Consider the following 16520-nt stretch of genomic DNA (forward strand, 5'->3'; position numbering starts at 1 on the left):
CCGAATGATGAACCTGATGGCTGCACACCCAGAGGTTGCCATCACTTTGGCGCTGTTGGGAACCAGGTTAAAAAGAGTAGGCACAATTGCTTCAGCGCCATGGTCAAACTTGTTTCCCAGAACAGTTGAAAGGTGCCTGTTTAGAGAAAACATAAATTAATTTCTTAGTCTTAAAATAACAAAGTTCATTGTGGATTTTAAAGGTTCATCCTTCCAAACAACAGAATTTCTTAATTTCCAGTACACCAAGAAACCAAAGATTTCCAGTACACCAAGAAACCAAACATGAGTAACTTTGTTTCATAATGAAAAACAAGTGCTACAACTAGAAAGCCTAAATTTTCATGTCCACATAAAATATCACTGTATTTCTGCTTTTTACCAGACTTTGGGATGTATAAATCTAGAATTTTAAATATATTATTGAGTTTTTTTTCCTTTTGAATGCAGGCAAAACTACTGAACTCACCACAATCAGCCAACCATAAAATCTGACTCCCTTGTCTGTTAAAGGTTACGTTTTCAGTTTTAACAAACATAAAAACACATGCCACACACCGAAATTTAACTGTCCATTGGTGACAACAAATGCTTCTTTTGTGCAGAAAGACTATATAAGAAAGAATTTGTAGCCAGCAGCAAATGACACATCAAATACATCAAAGTTTCAGGGATCAAGGAAAATTCCAGGTTGTTAGGCCTGCATGAGAATATTTGCAGAGTACTTTTCGACTGCTCCTGACTTCATGTTAGGAAAGGTTATTACGATTTTCTCAAGGCTCATAAGTGACCCTAAGATAAGTCCCCAATATCATTCACAGCAGTTTGTATTAACCTGCACCAATGATGACCTGGCAATGGTAGTAACTGGTTATTCACACACAATTCATTACAGGATTATCAACCACGTGTATCCCCTCAGAGAACAAATTCCTTTAAGCATTTCTTTACCTCCGTGGCTTCAGATCCTGACTTGACTCTATCAGTCACAGAGCACAGCAGCCCAACAAGAGAACCTCTCCTGGAACACTGATAAAGCACCTCTAAGCCAACCCCACAGTAACATCTACCAAGGTGCCCAAAGGCACAGGAACTGTACTTACGCTACAGTAATGCAGGCTTCTCTAACCACCTGGGATCTGAGATCCTTGGCTGACAGCTTGAAAGCACCATCCAACAGCCGCAAATGCTGGAAAAACCCATCGTACTGTGCAGCTCCAGCAACAAGCAAGGAACGAACCTTCTTCAGCTAAAAAAATCAGTGTGTTTGGGTTAGGACACTGCAAATATGCATTTCAAAACAAAAGAAAAAAGAACAGCTTCACTATGCAGAATCCATGTTGTCATGTCTTTAAAGCAAAATTTTCAAAACATATGGCAGTAATTAAAAAGAACTGTGAAAATTTTATATTAAGCTCTAGAGGTAAAAAAAAATCTCAGAATCCAGAATACAAATACACAAACACATAGTTCAGTTCACATACCTGTTTATAAGCATTAAGATACCATAAACCTGATTAAAAAATATAAATGGTACATACACACAAAAATTTTAACCCTGTAAGTGGAACATTTCATAGCTATTAATAGCTATTTCATACTATTAATATCTCATAACAAGAGATATTGATGCTAGCAGTTAACCTGAAGAATATGCAACTTTATGTAAATGCCAAACTTAAACACCTGTGATGGCTTTTAGAAAAGCTTCCACTTAAATGTCAGCAAAAATTTTAGACTTAAAAAAATACTCAAACTTACTTGGTATAGAGAAATTCAAGGTGTAAAAATTAAAATGAAAGTTTCTTTCATTACATGGAGTGCAATGACTTTAGGAAAAAAAACCCCATTTTTAAATACTGGCTATCTGTGCTTTATGAAATGCACCCACCCAAGCCTGAAATCAGATAAAAAGTTTACCGCATTAGTTCGCTGATCCCAATCATGTTTGTCATCTGAGAGAATTTCCCTGATTTTGTTCAACGTTTCTTCAAGTTCTCGACTAGAATAAATCTGAAGTATTAAAAATAAATTTTAAAAAATATCAGGAAGTTCATATTGTTAATATCCCAGGTAATGTGATGAAGAAAAATAGCTTGAGAAGAGTGAAAATACAAATATCATCCCACAAATCTTACCCCCAAAGTTCCAGAGATCTGTGTAAGAGTTATAAATGGGCATTCTAAGACCAATCTGTAAGGATGTCACTGAGTAATGAATATTCATGAAAAAAAAGGCTGAAGAAGCAACATTTTCCTTTGAGCATTTTCCTTTCCTTTTAGTTTATCACAAAGACTTTACCCTTCACCTTTGTGATGAGCTAATCATATCCACAATTTCATTCACTCCACTTAAAAAAAATAAATAATTCAATAGGAGCAGAGGTTTTAGACAATGTGCTGCAATACTACCAAAACTCAGTTTCATCTTCATACTCTGATAATGACACTCAACCAACATTTTAATTCATTGCAACTCTTTTGGAGCTGGGACTCTCTAGGGAACTAACAGGGCTGTGAGAACACTAAAATGAAAATTTGTCTGAAAAATTAAATTAAAAGGCTCCCATAGCTTCTCTATGTATTGCTACTTTAAGGCTATCATTTATTAACTTATACAGTCAGTAAATAAATATAAGGACCTCTAGTCAGAATTCTCTCTATACAGTAAGACCACCAATATTGAAGCCTGAACAATCTAATCATGCAAGAGTCACTATTTGGTTATAAATGCATTGATGTCTTTATTGAACTGTACATGTATAAGAACAGATTTTTAAAGAAGAAAGGAATAAAAAACCTACTCATGAAAAAATATTATTTTTAAATTAACTGATTTCCCTTCTATTTTCCTAGACATAACTCAAAGGAAGCTTTTTTCTGTTTCCACTGCATACACAAAATTTAATGTTCTTTCTCCCTTCAGACTGAGAACAAGTGTAAGAGAATATGAAGCAAATTACTAAACAGAAAGCTAATCTGGCCAGGGTTTCATTTTTTTGGGGGGGGGTTGTTTTTTTTTTTAAAGTATCTTCAGCTTAACATTTCCAGTTTTTTGGAAGTTTTTTTATGTAAACACATTAGGCAAAACTCACTGGCCCATACACAAGCACCTGACACCACCAGATACACCTCCAAGCCATAGGGCTGGCAGATGTGGGTCAGGACTTCAAGGAAACACACCTTTCTACAGTGAAAGCTGAACACCAGCATGATAACTTATGTAGCACCTAAACAGCAGGGCCTGAAGCTCCCTCGTTATTTAAGACATAATTTTTGTATGTGCAAGAGCACACAGAGGAAACGAGGGCCAGTGGTTAGGACACCTTGTTTTGCATGAATTGGTTAAGAGCTCTGTGTCTTGAACACACTGTTCTAGCACATGTATATGCATCTTTGATCTTACTGTTAAAATGATGCAATGTCTTTCTTCTATTCTGCAGTTATGCTGAATGATTATTTTCTTTAAAATATCTTGATTTCCCAGGCATCTTCAAATTACTGTAAGGGTTATTCCAAATACAGTCTAGTTTTCCAGTTTCCTGAGCACATCAAATTAATTTAACTTACAAAAGATGTGGAACCTTAACTATTGACATCTACTCTTTTCCCAACACTTTAACAGAATATGATTATGGAGGTATGCATATTTCATGCTGAAACATGGAGGAGGTGAAAGACATCACAGCTCTAAAACACCTTCACACTGAATTTCCAGAATAAACAGGGTAGGAACCTTTACAGAAACAGATTAATCAGGACACCCAGACCAGCTTCACTGTAAGGTGGAAAACGATTTCTGAATATACTTTACCAACAAAAGTAAGATTTTTATTACCATGCAGCTGTGTGAGCTCTTCCAGGATACACTGTGGAAGCAGCTTTGCACTTTTATACAGGAGACATGACTGCATCCATAAAAACCAGAACGCTATTCCTCATGATTACTGTTTCTTTCACTGGAAGTCACTAAATATCTGATGTATAACTTACTTAAAATGAACAAGTGGCTTGATGAAAAAAAATTGGGTCCAAGTGTTAGATACTTTCTACTCCATCACCCACAATACTGAACATGAGTTCTGTATCGCCATTTAAGATATTTGTGTATACTGCCAGCCTATTAATAGCTGTTAAGCAACCCTAGTTTATTCTAATACTAATTCTGTAAGTACCATACTCTTAAAAAAACCAAAGTACTACGTGTGTCTCAGTAAGCTTTTTTAATCAAAATTCATTTCCATTCTGAAAGAAAATTTTTATTTTTCTTTGAAAGTGTAAAGGACCTGTCTCCTGCTCAGTTCAGACCTTTAATAGACAGAAAGCTCCTCCTACAAGAGGAGAGGCAAGAATTTCTTCGCCAACTCAGCATTTCTCTGTGAATTCATAAAGTGAGGTGTTACAAGAAGGGAAGCAGGACAATGTCTCTTGGTGGCATCTAACTGAGGACTGTTCAATGCACACTCAAACCCCAGTCTGAAGTCCTGGTCAAGGTACAAAAACTTTTTGCAAGCAGTTTCATTAAGCAAATACAGGAAATATAACTTTTTTGTTGTCAACTTCTGTGTCATAAGAGATCATGTTGTACAGTATAGTTACTGCTGCAAGACTGCTGTAAGGGCACCAGGCAAACACAGAAACAAGCTGCACAACGGGTTAATGTCCACCCCATTAGCATTTCCAGGCAAGGAATTGGATTTTTTCTTTAATTACCTGGCACAAATAGAGCTGGACTTAGGAATACTCAAACTGGCAGTGCAGTGTGGAATTTAATAAGTGGTATAATTTTATTTTGTCATGAAATGAAAACCATAATTCCACTGAAAAATACTGTACTTTCAAGGTTGTACATACCTACCTTAATTTCACAGGAATAAAAGGCAATATTTTAATAATTTCTTTTCTCCCTGCCCTCAATTAATCACCCTTTTAGGAGGTCAAGATGAAATTATGTGTTCAGGCAATGACATAATGCATTTTTTGCTCACAAGTCCCCACATGAGACTTTATAAAAAGAACGGAACTTGTTTTCAAACAAATTTTAGCTATTAATGGGAGTTATTCCTAATAATCCGAACACAGAATTTTCTTGTTTCAGCAAAGGCTTAAGTTGTAAAAACAAGGTGGTTGTAACCTTGAATATGAGGGCACAATCCTGTCACTACAGTACTTTTTTGCACACAGATCCATCAGACAACATCTAAAAATCTTCTTCATAAACTGCTGCTATCCATTAGAGGGCAACATAAACACACCTCATTAAAGGCAACTGTAACATCAAAGACAGAAAAATTAAAAGCTCAGACACAAGTAAGAATAATAACTATACAGATGGAAAGTATTTTCAATATGGGGATTTAAAAACTGGGTACAAATAAACAATATGACACTCCTAAAAAATATGAGCAGTCATATGAACAGCTTACTGGAAAGTCAGATCTACCACTAGACTTTTAAGGATGACTTAAAACATACCCACTGTAAGCAACCTCAATTTATTTGATTAATTCAAATGCACTTAATCTTGATCCAGAACTGAATCTGGTTTTCCTTTCTTACTTTCATTGAAGCCACCACTCAAACCCATAAATGCAATGAAAAGAGGAGACACAGGAACGGGCCCAGTAACGTCCAAACAATTCTCTCTCCTCATGCTGTCCTTTGCTTTTAGGATAATTCGTAAAATATAGGTCATAAACATTCTTTCTTCACAAGTCTAACAGAGAAATTTCCCACCTCCTTAGTAATTAACATGGTTGCAAAACATGAAATCTGCTTTGGTTTTTTTTCCTGAAAGATCAGAGACTGTCTACAACCAGAAGCATGAAGTTGGCCAGGAAGTCATTATTCCTAAGGACACTAAAAAATATTATGGTTTTTTTCTTGTGTGCTCATCCATGAAACAAATAGGTAATTTTGGAGTCAGCTACACATTTCTCTCCTGCCTCCTCACCTCAGCTGGAGGGAGATTAGTAAAGACAAATGTCTTTCTCCTGTATCTCCTGCAGTTTAGAGAATGACCTGCCTTCCTAGGCCATTGAGCAGTCAGACAGAAAATAACATATCTTGGTCTACATCCTGTGGTCACCCCAGTTTTGTTCCAGCTGTTTTGTTCCAGCAGTGTTACCAACCAGCCTGAGTAATTAGAGAGCTCTGTGTGGGACTGTGTCCTTGGGACTGCACACACCAAGGCACTGAACTACAAGCATCACATTCTCTGTTCTGTGGAACATGGCTCTGTTCAACATAACAGGGATAAACAATATTAAGAGCTGCATGTTTTTATCCTCCGAAGAATTCTTAACACAGTCTGAAGAGGCAAAGATCCATAAGGCTCTTAGAGTGTTAGACAAAGACTTCCTTGATGTGACAGGGATCATGGAGATTGAGTGCTCCCTCATGAAAGCAGACAGTATTGCTGCCTGCAGAAGCAGATCTAACAAATAACTATGCTTGGGAAATAAAAATAGAACAAAAGTACATATCAAGAAAAGGGAGTCTTACAAAATCCTTCTGTCATTTGGGAACTATGGCTAACTGAGATTTTGGTTGTGTTCCACACCTCAGCTCCTCAAGGAAAGCTTATTCAAAATAGCCCTTGTACACTACACACATATTAAATGACTCAACTGTGTGAAAGTATCAAATACATGCAATTCCCACACTAAAAGAATAGAAATTCAAATCTGATCTTCTTAATTAAGAACTCAGAATCCAACAAGTTCATTAGTATGAAAATAAAGCACTAGAATAATTTTTTTCAAGTATTACTAGAATAAGGACATGTATACCAGACACACATCATTACAGTTCAGGCGAATTTGAAAATATAATTCTTGCTGTTTAAATTATTTGCTTATATTATTATTTGCCTATATTATTATTACTTGTTTATGCCTTGAAATTGTAGCCCCAAACTTTCCAAACATCATGTTAATTTTTTTCTTATTAAAACATCCAATTATTTCACTAGTTCCCTGAAAAAGTTTGAGAAAAGCAATAATGCATTTTAGCCAAAACACAATGTGGTAATAATTAGTAGGACAGTAAAAAAAAGGTGGCACTTTTTTTGGTAACTCCTGGGAAAATATAAAGAGCTTTCCATGGAGACTCTAAGGTCAGAAAGAGGAAAAAGTAATGATGCTTGCTTAGAACAATGTAAAATTATGTAAATTTAAAAAGCAGGTCAATCCATTATTGCAAATAACATATTTCCGAAGACAAACATGAATATACACAGCACCTTACCTGTACAGTAGGAACATCTGTAAATGCCTTAATAAAATCATCCTCATCCACAGCTCCAGCTCCTCCTTCTTTAGAGGAACCTAAATGAACATAAAATACTGTGTGAACAGGATGTAATATACATCAAGGTTTGAAATCTCTTACAACCATCTTTCACCATACCTACTTTCAAACATTTAATACATTTTACAAAAATGCTGCATTTTTGTGTAGAATTGTACATCGTATGTAGAATCACAAGACCTTGAACTCTGACTTCACCATAAGAAAAAAAAAATTACCTTTTTTTAATCCAAAATGAACAATTCCAAGTAATTTCCAATTTGACAAATTTAATGGTGTAATAATTTTTATTTTTGTGTCTAACTGGAAACATGTTTCATATAACAATCTCCTAGCAGCTGTTTGCATTCCATTCTGAGACCTGCGCCCTGACAACAAAAATGTTCTAAAACAAAGCCCCAAATTTCAAATTATTTACCAGAGCAAGAGCTATTCATCACTAAATGGAATTCCTCAGGATGAATTTTCATCTTAACATATGTGCCTTAAGTAATCAACCCTGAAAGTCTGGGGGTTGATTTTTGTCTTTTCCAGTATTCTCACATGAAGCTAAGAAGTGTGAGGTACATTTCTTAGTCTTAAGGTTACAAGAGCTTCAACAACAAAAGAAAAGACACAGTGAGGAGAATTTGCACTGGAGCAAAATCTGAACTTCAGTGACCTTGTTTTCAGACCTCTCACGATGGAACTATTCTCACATGACAGCCAAAGATGCCCAGCAGAAGGACCAGGGAAGAATACTGACAGGTAACCACCTGCTGGTTTCACACTGGTATACCTTGCAAATTTTATTAACCTCTTGTCTTAGAAGCTAAGACAACTCTAAGCAAGAAAACTACTTGAAAACAATGTCTGGATTTTGCTTCCCTGCAAAAACTCAGGTTATCAAGAAAGCCCCCTTTTTTAAAGAAATGTGCTCAAGTTTGCTATCAAATCAAATAACAAGGTCATCAAATCCAGGCTATGCTACAAGTCTAGAACTCCAAGCACAAGGTGAAGCTTGGCAGAATCCCTAAGTATCTTCAATAATTGCGTCAGGAAGGTAATATAATAAAACATATTAACCACATGGAATCAGTCCAGTTGAACATTTCCTTTCTGAAAGGAAAAACATAATCTGTCATAGCAAATGAGCATTTGGGAACAAGTGCCTCTTTCAGAGTGAGGCCTACAGGGTAGATGGCAGAACGTCCTCCCTAACTGGCAAAATGAAATGGAGGCATCACACAGAGAAGACACATATTTCACTAACTACAGAACAAATAAAAACCACAAAGAAAAAGCATTTAAGAGGCTGAATGGTTAACAAAGAACAAAAAGCTAGGAATTCTTGATGAATCCAATTTTTTGTGGCTGCACTCTAAGAACCATGGTTTTCAGTCCCTGATCTCTTAATTCTAGTGAAGGAAATTATGTCTGCTGTGTTTGTATACATGTGCAGTTTGGAAGCACGAGGGTGCGCTACTTCTACAAATCTGATGGCAAACTCACTAGATCTCAACACTGCTGTGCAGAACAAGAGCTCTCAGATACCTGTGTGGCTCATTAGTGTAAAACCACAGAATCTGGACACAGTACCCTGTGGCTAAAACCACAGAATCTGGACACAGTACCTGCAGTATGATATAGGAACATTTAAGAGACTTTGAGTGCCTTAGCTCAAGGATGCTGCAAAGAGATGCTGTACACAATACATTTCAATGTGTGTATCTTCAACACCATCTGTCACAATTGCCAGTGGCAGCCAGAAGAGAAAAAAGAAATTAGAACCATCTATTTCTTCTCCTTCCCGAGAGTAGCGGGAACAAACCCTACCATAAAGTTAATGACTATTTGACCAGCTAAAAAAAAAATGAAGAGGGAAAGACTAATTTACAGCCAGAACACACCCTTCTGCCACACAAACTTGTACAGCTCTTCAAAGGGAGAATACCCTTGTCAGAGCAAATTTTATGGAGAGACACCTTAAAGAAATAATTTGGCCCAGAGGCACCACGTTACAGTAGGTGGTACAAACAGCTGCTTAGATGCTCAGATCATAACCTCATTTGTTTGTCCATAAATACTCTGACATTTAAGGAAGTCTCATGGAAACAAAATAGAGTCAATATACAATACCTACTCATGAAAAGTAAATAGAAAAGTAAGGTTATAAAAGTTCTGTATTATTATCCAGTTACATAAATACACAAATACCTATGCTAACACAGGTAAAAAAGTACTTTGCATTCCCATCCTTTACTTATCTTTTTTTTTCCTATGGAATAAACTACAGAAACATTACAAATTGACACATATAGGCCATGAACACAAAAATATAGAAAAATGTTTGGGCTTCAAGTATTTCTAGCTCACTGCTGTATGTCATAAAGATTAAAAGAAGATGAAGTTGCCCTTACTAAGCAAGTAGATGCTGTCACCTTCAGTCTACCCTAAAGTATCACTTTTAAAATTAGGAAACAGCATGTGTTACATGGACAGATATTTCTAGCACCTAAACATCACCTAGTAATGCATCCTGAGGATTAAGGAAAATCCTTTATCCAAAGAATAACAATTTTTTACTTCAAAAAGAGAAAGAAGAGGGACAGACTACTATTCAAAATCCATTTGACATAGTCCAGACACAGAGAACTCTCCATCCTCCTGAGCTTCAACAACTAGTTCACATCTACAAACCAATTTTCTTTCTCCAAAAGTTGTTTTATTACCTTGTTGACTGGTAAAAAAAAATTATATGGTTCAAAGTTATCTGTAAACCACATTTCCCTTCTATTTCACTGATCCTTCTCCTCAACTGCATGATGGCATATGCATACCAGAACAAAGTGTGAAGTAACTTCTCTTCATATTGTATAGAAGTCAAAAGTCCACACTGCTTAAAGAGGAAAAATACTGTTCAATTTTTCCCTTTCCCTTGAAATCTCTCTGTAAGTTTTTTTACCAATTCTGTTTACCAAGTCACTGTTTCTGTAGAGACAATCAAAAAATGACAGAACTCCACCTGCTGTTTCCCAATTCAGGACAAAGTATTTTACTGTGCTAACCAGATACATAACAGTCATACACATGCAGATGCCTTCAAAGGATCCCTCATGCTTTTGTAAGGCTTGACTCTCCTCCACAAAAGCAACACCAGAGCTTTACTAAATTCTCAATTCACAATGCTGCCTCCAGACCCCAAACTGATATATCAGACAGAGCACACATATAAGCTGTTTTGTTGCTTACCTTCTCAGACCAAGCTTGTGATTACAAATTTCTTGTATCTCTCTCTAGTATTAATTCCTTCCACTGAACAGTGCATGTTCAAGGCTCCCCACAGAACACACAGTCCTTTGACCAAATAGGGACAAGTTCAGCCGCTGCGTTCCTAAAGGCAAGAGCACTATAAACAATTCTACGGGGCTTTAGCCCCACTGCATTTTTAACATCTTTAAGTGCTCAGCACACAGCTAAAATTCAGAGCCTCATCAGTTGGGTAATTATATTACCCTGTCTTTGGACTTGAATCCAACTGAGCTTTTTTTTCAGCTGACACCCAGAAGAAAAAATTCTCTCATGGAGAGGAAAAAAAACACACGCAAGACATTTCACTACATTGTTTCTTAGTTTTCATTCCTAACCTTTACTTTTTCTTATCCTTCAAGCCTTTTAGTTAGACAGACTCGCAGAGAGCCCTGAAAGCCTTAGTCCCACTTCAGGAAGCTGGTGAGAATATACCAAACATAACAGACTGACTTGAAATGGAAGCATATCACGGCACCTGAAGCCCCTCTCAGTTTTACAGTGGAGTGGTGGGGGTTTTGAGAGGTTCCTCTTTTTTGTGTGTGCATCTTCAGGTTTGTTTTGTTTTTTAAACAGAAGCTCAATAAGTCTAGAAATGGAAGCAAAAAAAAAAACAACAAGCAAACAAAAAAAACCCCTCACTTCCCTCAGACTGCTAACAGAGATGACACTTTCATGAGTTAAACTTAAAGGTTTCTAACACTTTGCAAGGCCCTAGGAGTCTTTTTTGGGAAGAAGGTTTATTCCAGTCATAAGGCTGATTTCAGCACTGAGAATAACTCAACACCAGAAAGGGTACTGTATGCAAGCAAGGGAATTACCCAGCCTTTTGTGAAATCAATATTTTCACCCAGGAGTTAATTCCTGTGGTTGAGTTCTTCCCCTCTTCAGACTGAAGCACTTGAAATACTTCCAATATATCACAACTTTGGAATGTTCACTTGCTCTACCGCCTTGATGCTCTCCCCAGTATTATCTACAAATCTGTACATCATAGGATGACAAAACAATAGAACAACACTATATGGAAAAAGAAAGATGCTGACTGTGATCCTGGACTTGTATTCTTATTTGAAAAGGATAACTGCTTATTCAAAGCATGCCTAACTGTTAAATAAAGTACACAAGTGCTGGCCTAAAAGTACAAAAAAAAATTGCTCCATGTCTATTTGGTAGCAGGCCTTTACTAGTCAAATTCATTTTTTTTCTACTTTCATAAGTCTTTTGACAAAAAATTTCACAAGAAAAAATTTCCCTGCGAAAAGAGATGGTATTTCAGGGTACAGAAACTTAGGAGTAACAAATACTCTAAAACTCTGTTTCACTTTTTGTTCCTAAATCCTCTTCTCAAAATGCTTCCCTAAAAATATTTAATTCTTTCATGATACAACATGTATCACAATTTAACATTAGTAAAATCTGAAAGGGATACTGTTTCTCAGATGTCTTTTATCCCTCAGAAATCTCTAACTGTTGGCAATAACTATCTTACTTAAGAACATACCTACAGTATAATGATGGGGAGTACATTTTTTTTTTTCTTCTCTGAAAGATAACAAAATGTTATGCCTTTGTCTCAGCTAGTTCAAAAGCTTCATTTCTTATGTATCAGAGACTGAAGCAAAAGATGCAGTTCATTCTGGACTGAAAGAAAAAACTACTGTTACCCTTTTGGCTTTGTAGGTTAATCAACAATCAGCTGTAAATTAGGAACAGACAGCAGCTTCAGCTTTGCGTGGGATAAATGGCCAGGATAAGCTCAAGTACTTACTCAGCTTTTCATATAATAGGTTAACTGGCAACTCCCACTCACTTCTACTGACCTCTCTCATTCTAGCTCTGGTACAGCTAAGCACTAAGTCACTAAAGGGAGGGGCTAAACCAAGAATAAAATAAACTGGGCAAGACGAATAGTTTCACTGAGCAAGTTCCCTAGTCTGCCTCACTGTGGGGCCATACAAACACCGAGGGAGCACAATCCAGCAGCTGACTCAGGATACAAATGAGTTAGAGAAGACAAGGAAGGAAATTAGCCCAGGCAGCTTAAAAAAATACAGCTGCTGAACGTCTAAGTATAGGCTGAGGGGAATAGAGCAATACCTAAACAAAATGAACTCAAGGAAGGACAACTGCAGAGGCTACACGGCAAAATGGACAGCCTCTCTCACAACAGGGAGTGGAGTGGATCTAAGGAAACTGCTGACACCAAACAAAGATAAACAAACAAACAAGCCAATGCACACACACAATCTATAAATAATAGATCACAACAACCATATCAATGACGAAGACACAAAACCTAATTGTTTCTTCAGCATGGTACTTGCAATAATAACCACATTCTGTTCCCAGCCATAGTGGGCAGATGTTGCAAAGGTCATATTTATTTCTTTGAATATACATTCTGTTGTCTGTTAGTCTCTGTAACTGGGATTTTTCCTGAATCTTCTGTAGCTCTCAGTCTTTGCAAAATCTACTTGTTTATCCTCGGGTCAGGCCTTATTATTTACTTTTAAAGTGGTATCTGTTGGGGGCCAGGGAAGGAAATTCCAATGCTTCATGATCTGAATTACAACCTCTGAGATGGCAAGGGTGACTTTTAAGGCAATGACTGTGATACACAGTCCTCCTCATGTACAGACCAATCTCAATCTCAGTAACTTAGTAAGGACTCTATCTTTCCAGGTATCATAAGATTACAAAAATAGTCTAGAATAGCATCTTTCTGTAAGTCTGCTTCTGTAAAACAGGAACCTAATGTTCAGAAAATTGGCTGGAGACTGAGAAGTTTTGAAAGTTCCCTTCAGGTTTTAAACTACTGAGTTATCTAAAACTATCTGGTATACTGTGCATAGAGACCTTGTTGTGTTAACAGATGCTAACATTCTAAATGTTCTTATTTCCATGTTTGAAAAACTGATCTGTGAACTTCAACTGACAAACCTATATAAAACCTCCCATAAAACTAGCAAATAAGTATTCTTCAGTCTCAAGTACCTGTATGAAGTACAAAGGTGTTCCTTCATCTTCAGGTGAGTGACAGTCACTTAGTAAGCTTGAATAGGTTAGGAAAACATTTGAGAGCAACAAAGAAGCAGCAGTTGCTCAAGTAAAAACCACTTGGATCAACATTAGACAAGACTATTTTTTTAAACAAGAACCATAGCTTCAGATAGTTATACTGGTAAATCCTACAGGATGGATATAATTAGACCAACTTAGATTAAATTATGTTAGTTTAAGTAACTTATACTATCAGCATCACTTACTGGCTTTGCTATACAAGTTAAGAAACAGATCATGCTGCTAATTGCCACAACTCTGCCAATAAAGCAGAGTTCTCTTTGGGGAAGACTAAACTATGAAGAGCTGCAGAGATCCTAGCTTAGATGGAAGTTTTCATCAATGAATTTCAGCTGCCTTGTGCCCATTTCCCGAGAGAACAGCATCTGATCTGCAAACAAGTAATTCCCCATTCTCCAAAACCTCTCTGTTATTATAAACTTTTGCAAGCACACACCTTGTCTACCAGAGAAACCTCACAAACAGAACTTTCATTGGGAGATTAACTTACTGGGTTGCTCAACACATTTGTCTTATGGTAGTTATTACCTGCATATAGGGAAACAGGAGAGTGAGAGAACAGCAAAAGGAACCTGAACCTGTCCCATGGGCCACTGCAGTTCATGATTCAGTAACTTAGCCTAAAATGCCTCTGACTGAAGCTGAACTGCCTTTGACAAAGACACCCAGGCAGGCAATTAGTATCAGCAAACCCGTTCAGTTGTTCCAACACAAGCCACCAGTTTTTGAAATGAATTTCAGAAAAATGTTTTTAAATCATCAGATACAATACTAAACCCAAACGAAAACCCAAATGAACCTGTTTTTTCCCCCCAGCATCTCCACTGGCAAAGCCTTCCTGTTGTTTTTAGCCAGCTTAGAAAACACTTTGAGTGACTAAGCAGAACAGAAAAGCATTCACTAGAAAGCCCACTTTAAGGAAACTGACTGATGAATTCTGTCATGTTCAGCCCCAGTGACTGACATTCACTCCGTACTGACTTGTCCACCCCACTTCCTCCAATGCCAAAAGTCATCATCCCTGAGGCACCCAGAAAGTCATTCAGACTGGAACAGCAGCATAAACTGAACAAAACAGCACAGTATCTTGAAATACCTTTACAATATCCTGTATTCCTTACTTTATCTGCCTATGTTAGAAATTTGGCAGACACAGTTAGAGAACTTCCCAAGACAGCCCACCTGCACTGCGCCTGTTCCATTAAAACATTCCTCTTACATGCCAGAGACATTGCTCATGAACACAAGTTTCCACCCAACAAGTGAGTGTGCTGAATCTGAGGGCTGAGATGCTAAGCAGATCTCTCCATACAATTATACACCCTATGAGAGAACAGGAGCAGGAGGGACAAGCAGAAATTAGGAGTGAGCTGCACTTACAAGGAAGAAAGTGGTGCCAGATTTTCAACTATTAGGATAGCACATCTCAAGCCTTGAGGTGTGACATGTTAATCAGGTACAAATACAGGACTACTGCACTAAGAGGAAGCACAAAATAATTCTTAGGTGGACTGAAGATGACAGCACCAGCATGCATACGGTAAAATTTGAAGCTGCTCTTGAGCGTGCAAATTCCTTTGGAATTATGTATTGAATATAACATGCTGCAAGAAACTTAGTCATTAATGTCTGAAGCTGATTCGTAATACTGAATACATAGTTTCAACAAGTTTAGCCTCAATTCCTTTGTACACAGTTTCACAGGTATATAAGATTAATAATACCAGCTCTTCACAGATATTCTGTGGCAATCAATTCAATTAATAAACATTTACCAAGCACACAGTAAATAAGAATATTACAAACCAAGAAAAATAACAGTGCTATACTTAGCACAAAGTTTAGACAGCACACATTAGCTAAGACCAAAGCCTGGACGTGGAAGAAGACAAGCAGTTCCACAAGCAGTGAGAACAGAGATGCCTGACTTTTTAGGCTTATCTCAAATTGATTAATGTTGGTTTCTACTCAACTGGAAGCTCATGCAGTCATGCACAATGTTCACGCTCCCATGGTCATCTTTCAAAGCACTCATGTATTTCTTTTCTCTCACTCAGTTTTCATAAATCATTAAAAGGACATACATTTGTGACCCTGGCCCATTTGTTCAGTTTCAACAGGTGAGTTTGGAAGTTATGATAATTTTCTAAACATGATAGCCTTAGTCTTATTTCCAATTTTTAATGTAACTTCCTAATAACCTAAAATTTACATTTTACTTTAATTTGATCCTAGTTTTACATTTGAATGGGGAAAATTGCACTAATTATTTTACATTACAGAAATTATTGAGAGCAAGCAGGAACACAAACAATTGGTTTGTACCATCTGTAATTCTGATGTCAAAACAGAATGATTTGAGATACTGTGACGTAATAGTTTCAATAATACAGAATTTCATTACTGTTGTCAGTGCCCATTTGTATATTTCATTCTGGAACAATTTAAACAGACACTTTAATAACAACAATTCACACCACCTGTCACCACAAGCTACATAATTACCATTTCTGCAAGTTCTAGATGATACATTTTTATCTCCTAGAAGTCCACTAGGGCAAGACAGAAGGTTGAAGTAACTTGACTTTGAAATGTTGTTTTTTCTCTTATACTGTAAAAACAATTTAATTTACATGTTCCAAAAAATAATTTCCAACACAAGTGCAAATACTTCCATGACAAAAATAATTTCCATTCCCTGCTTCTCTGTTTGAAAGCATATACCATTGTCAAAAGAAATGAAACAGATTTCTTAAGCCTCTTCTCCCACACATCAACACACCACCCTTATGAAGAGGAATCACACCTGCTACTCCACAAAGCAGCACTGCAGGAATG

At 36.9% G+C, this 16520-nt stretch overlaps 1 protein-coding gene across 37 annotated transcripts in view; it reads right to left on the bottom strand.

The window, feature by feature from the left end:
* Positions 1-16520, bottom strand: part of CLASP2 (cytoplasmic linker associated protein 2) — a 145034-nt gene that overhangs the window by 65339 nt on the left and 63175 nt on the right. For all 37 annotated transcript variants that reach the window (XM_031059614.1, XM_031059620.1, XM_031059618.1 and 34 more), the window contains 4 exons: positions 7248-7327; positions 1921-2013; positions 1104-1249; positions 1-136 (listed from right to left, as the gene is read on the bottom strand). In XM_031059614.1, the coding sequence (XP_030915474.1) occupies positions 1-136; positions 1104-1249; positions 1921-2013; positions 7248-7327 (455 nt within the window). The remainder of the gene's footprint in view (positions 137-1103; positions 1250-1920; positions 2014-7247; positions 7328-16520) is intronic.

Source organism: Geospiza fortis, unplaced genomic scaffold, assembly GCF_000277835.1.
Source record: "Geospiza fortis unplaced genomic scaffold, GeoFor_1.0 scaffold120, whole genome shotgun sequence".
Taxonomy (NCBI): domain Eukaryota; kingdom Metazoa; phylum Chordata; class Aves; order Passeriformes; family Thraupidae; genus Geospiza; species Geospiza fortis.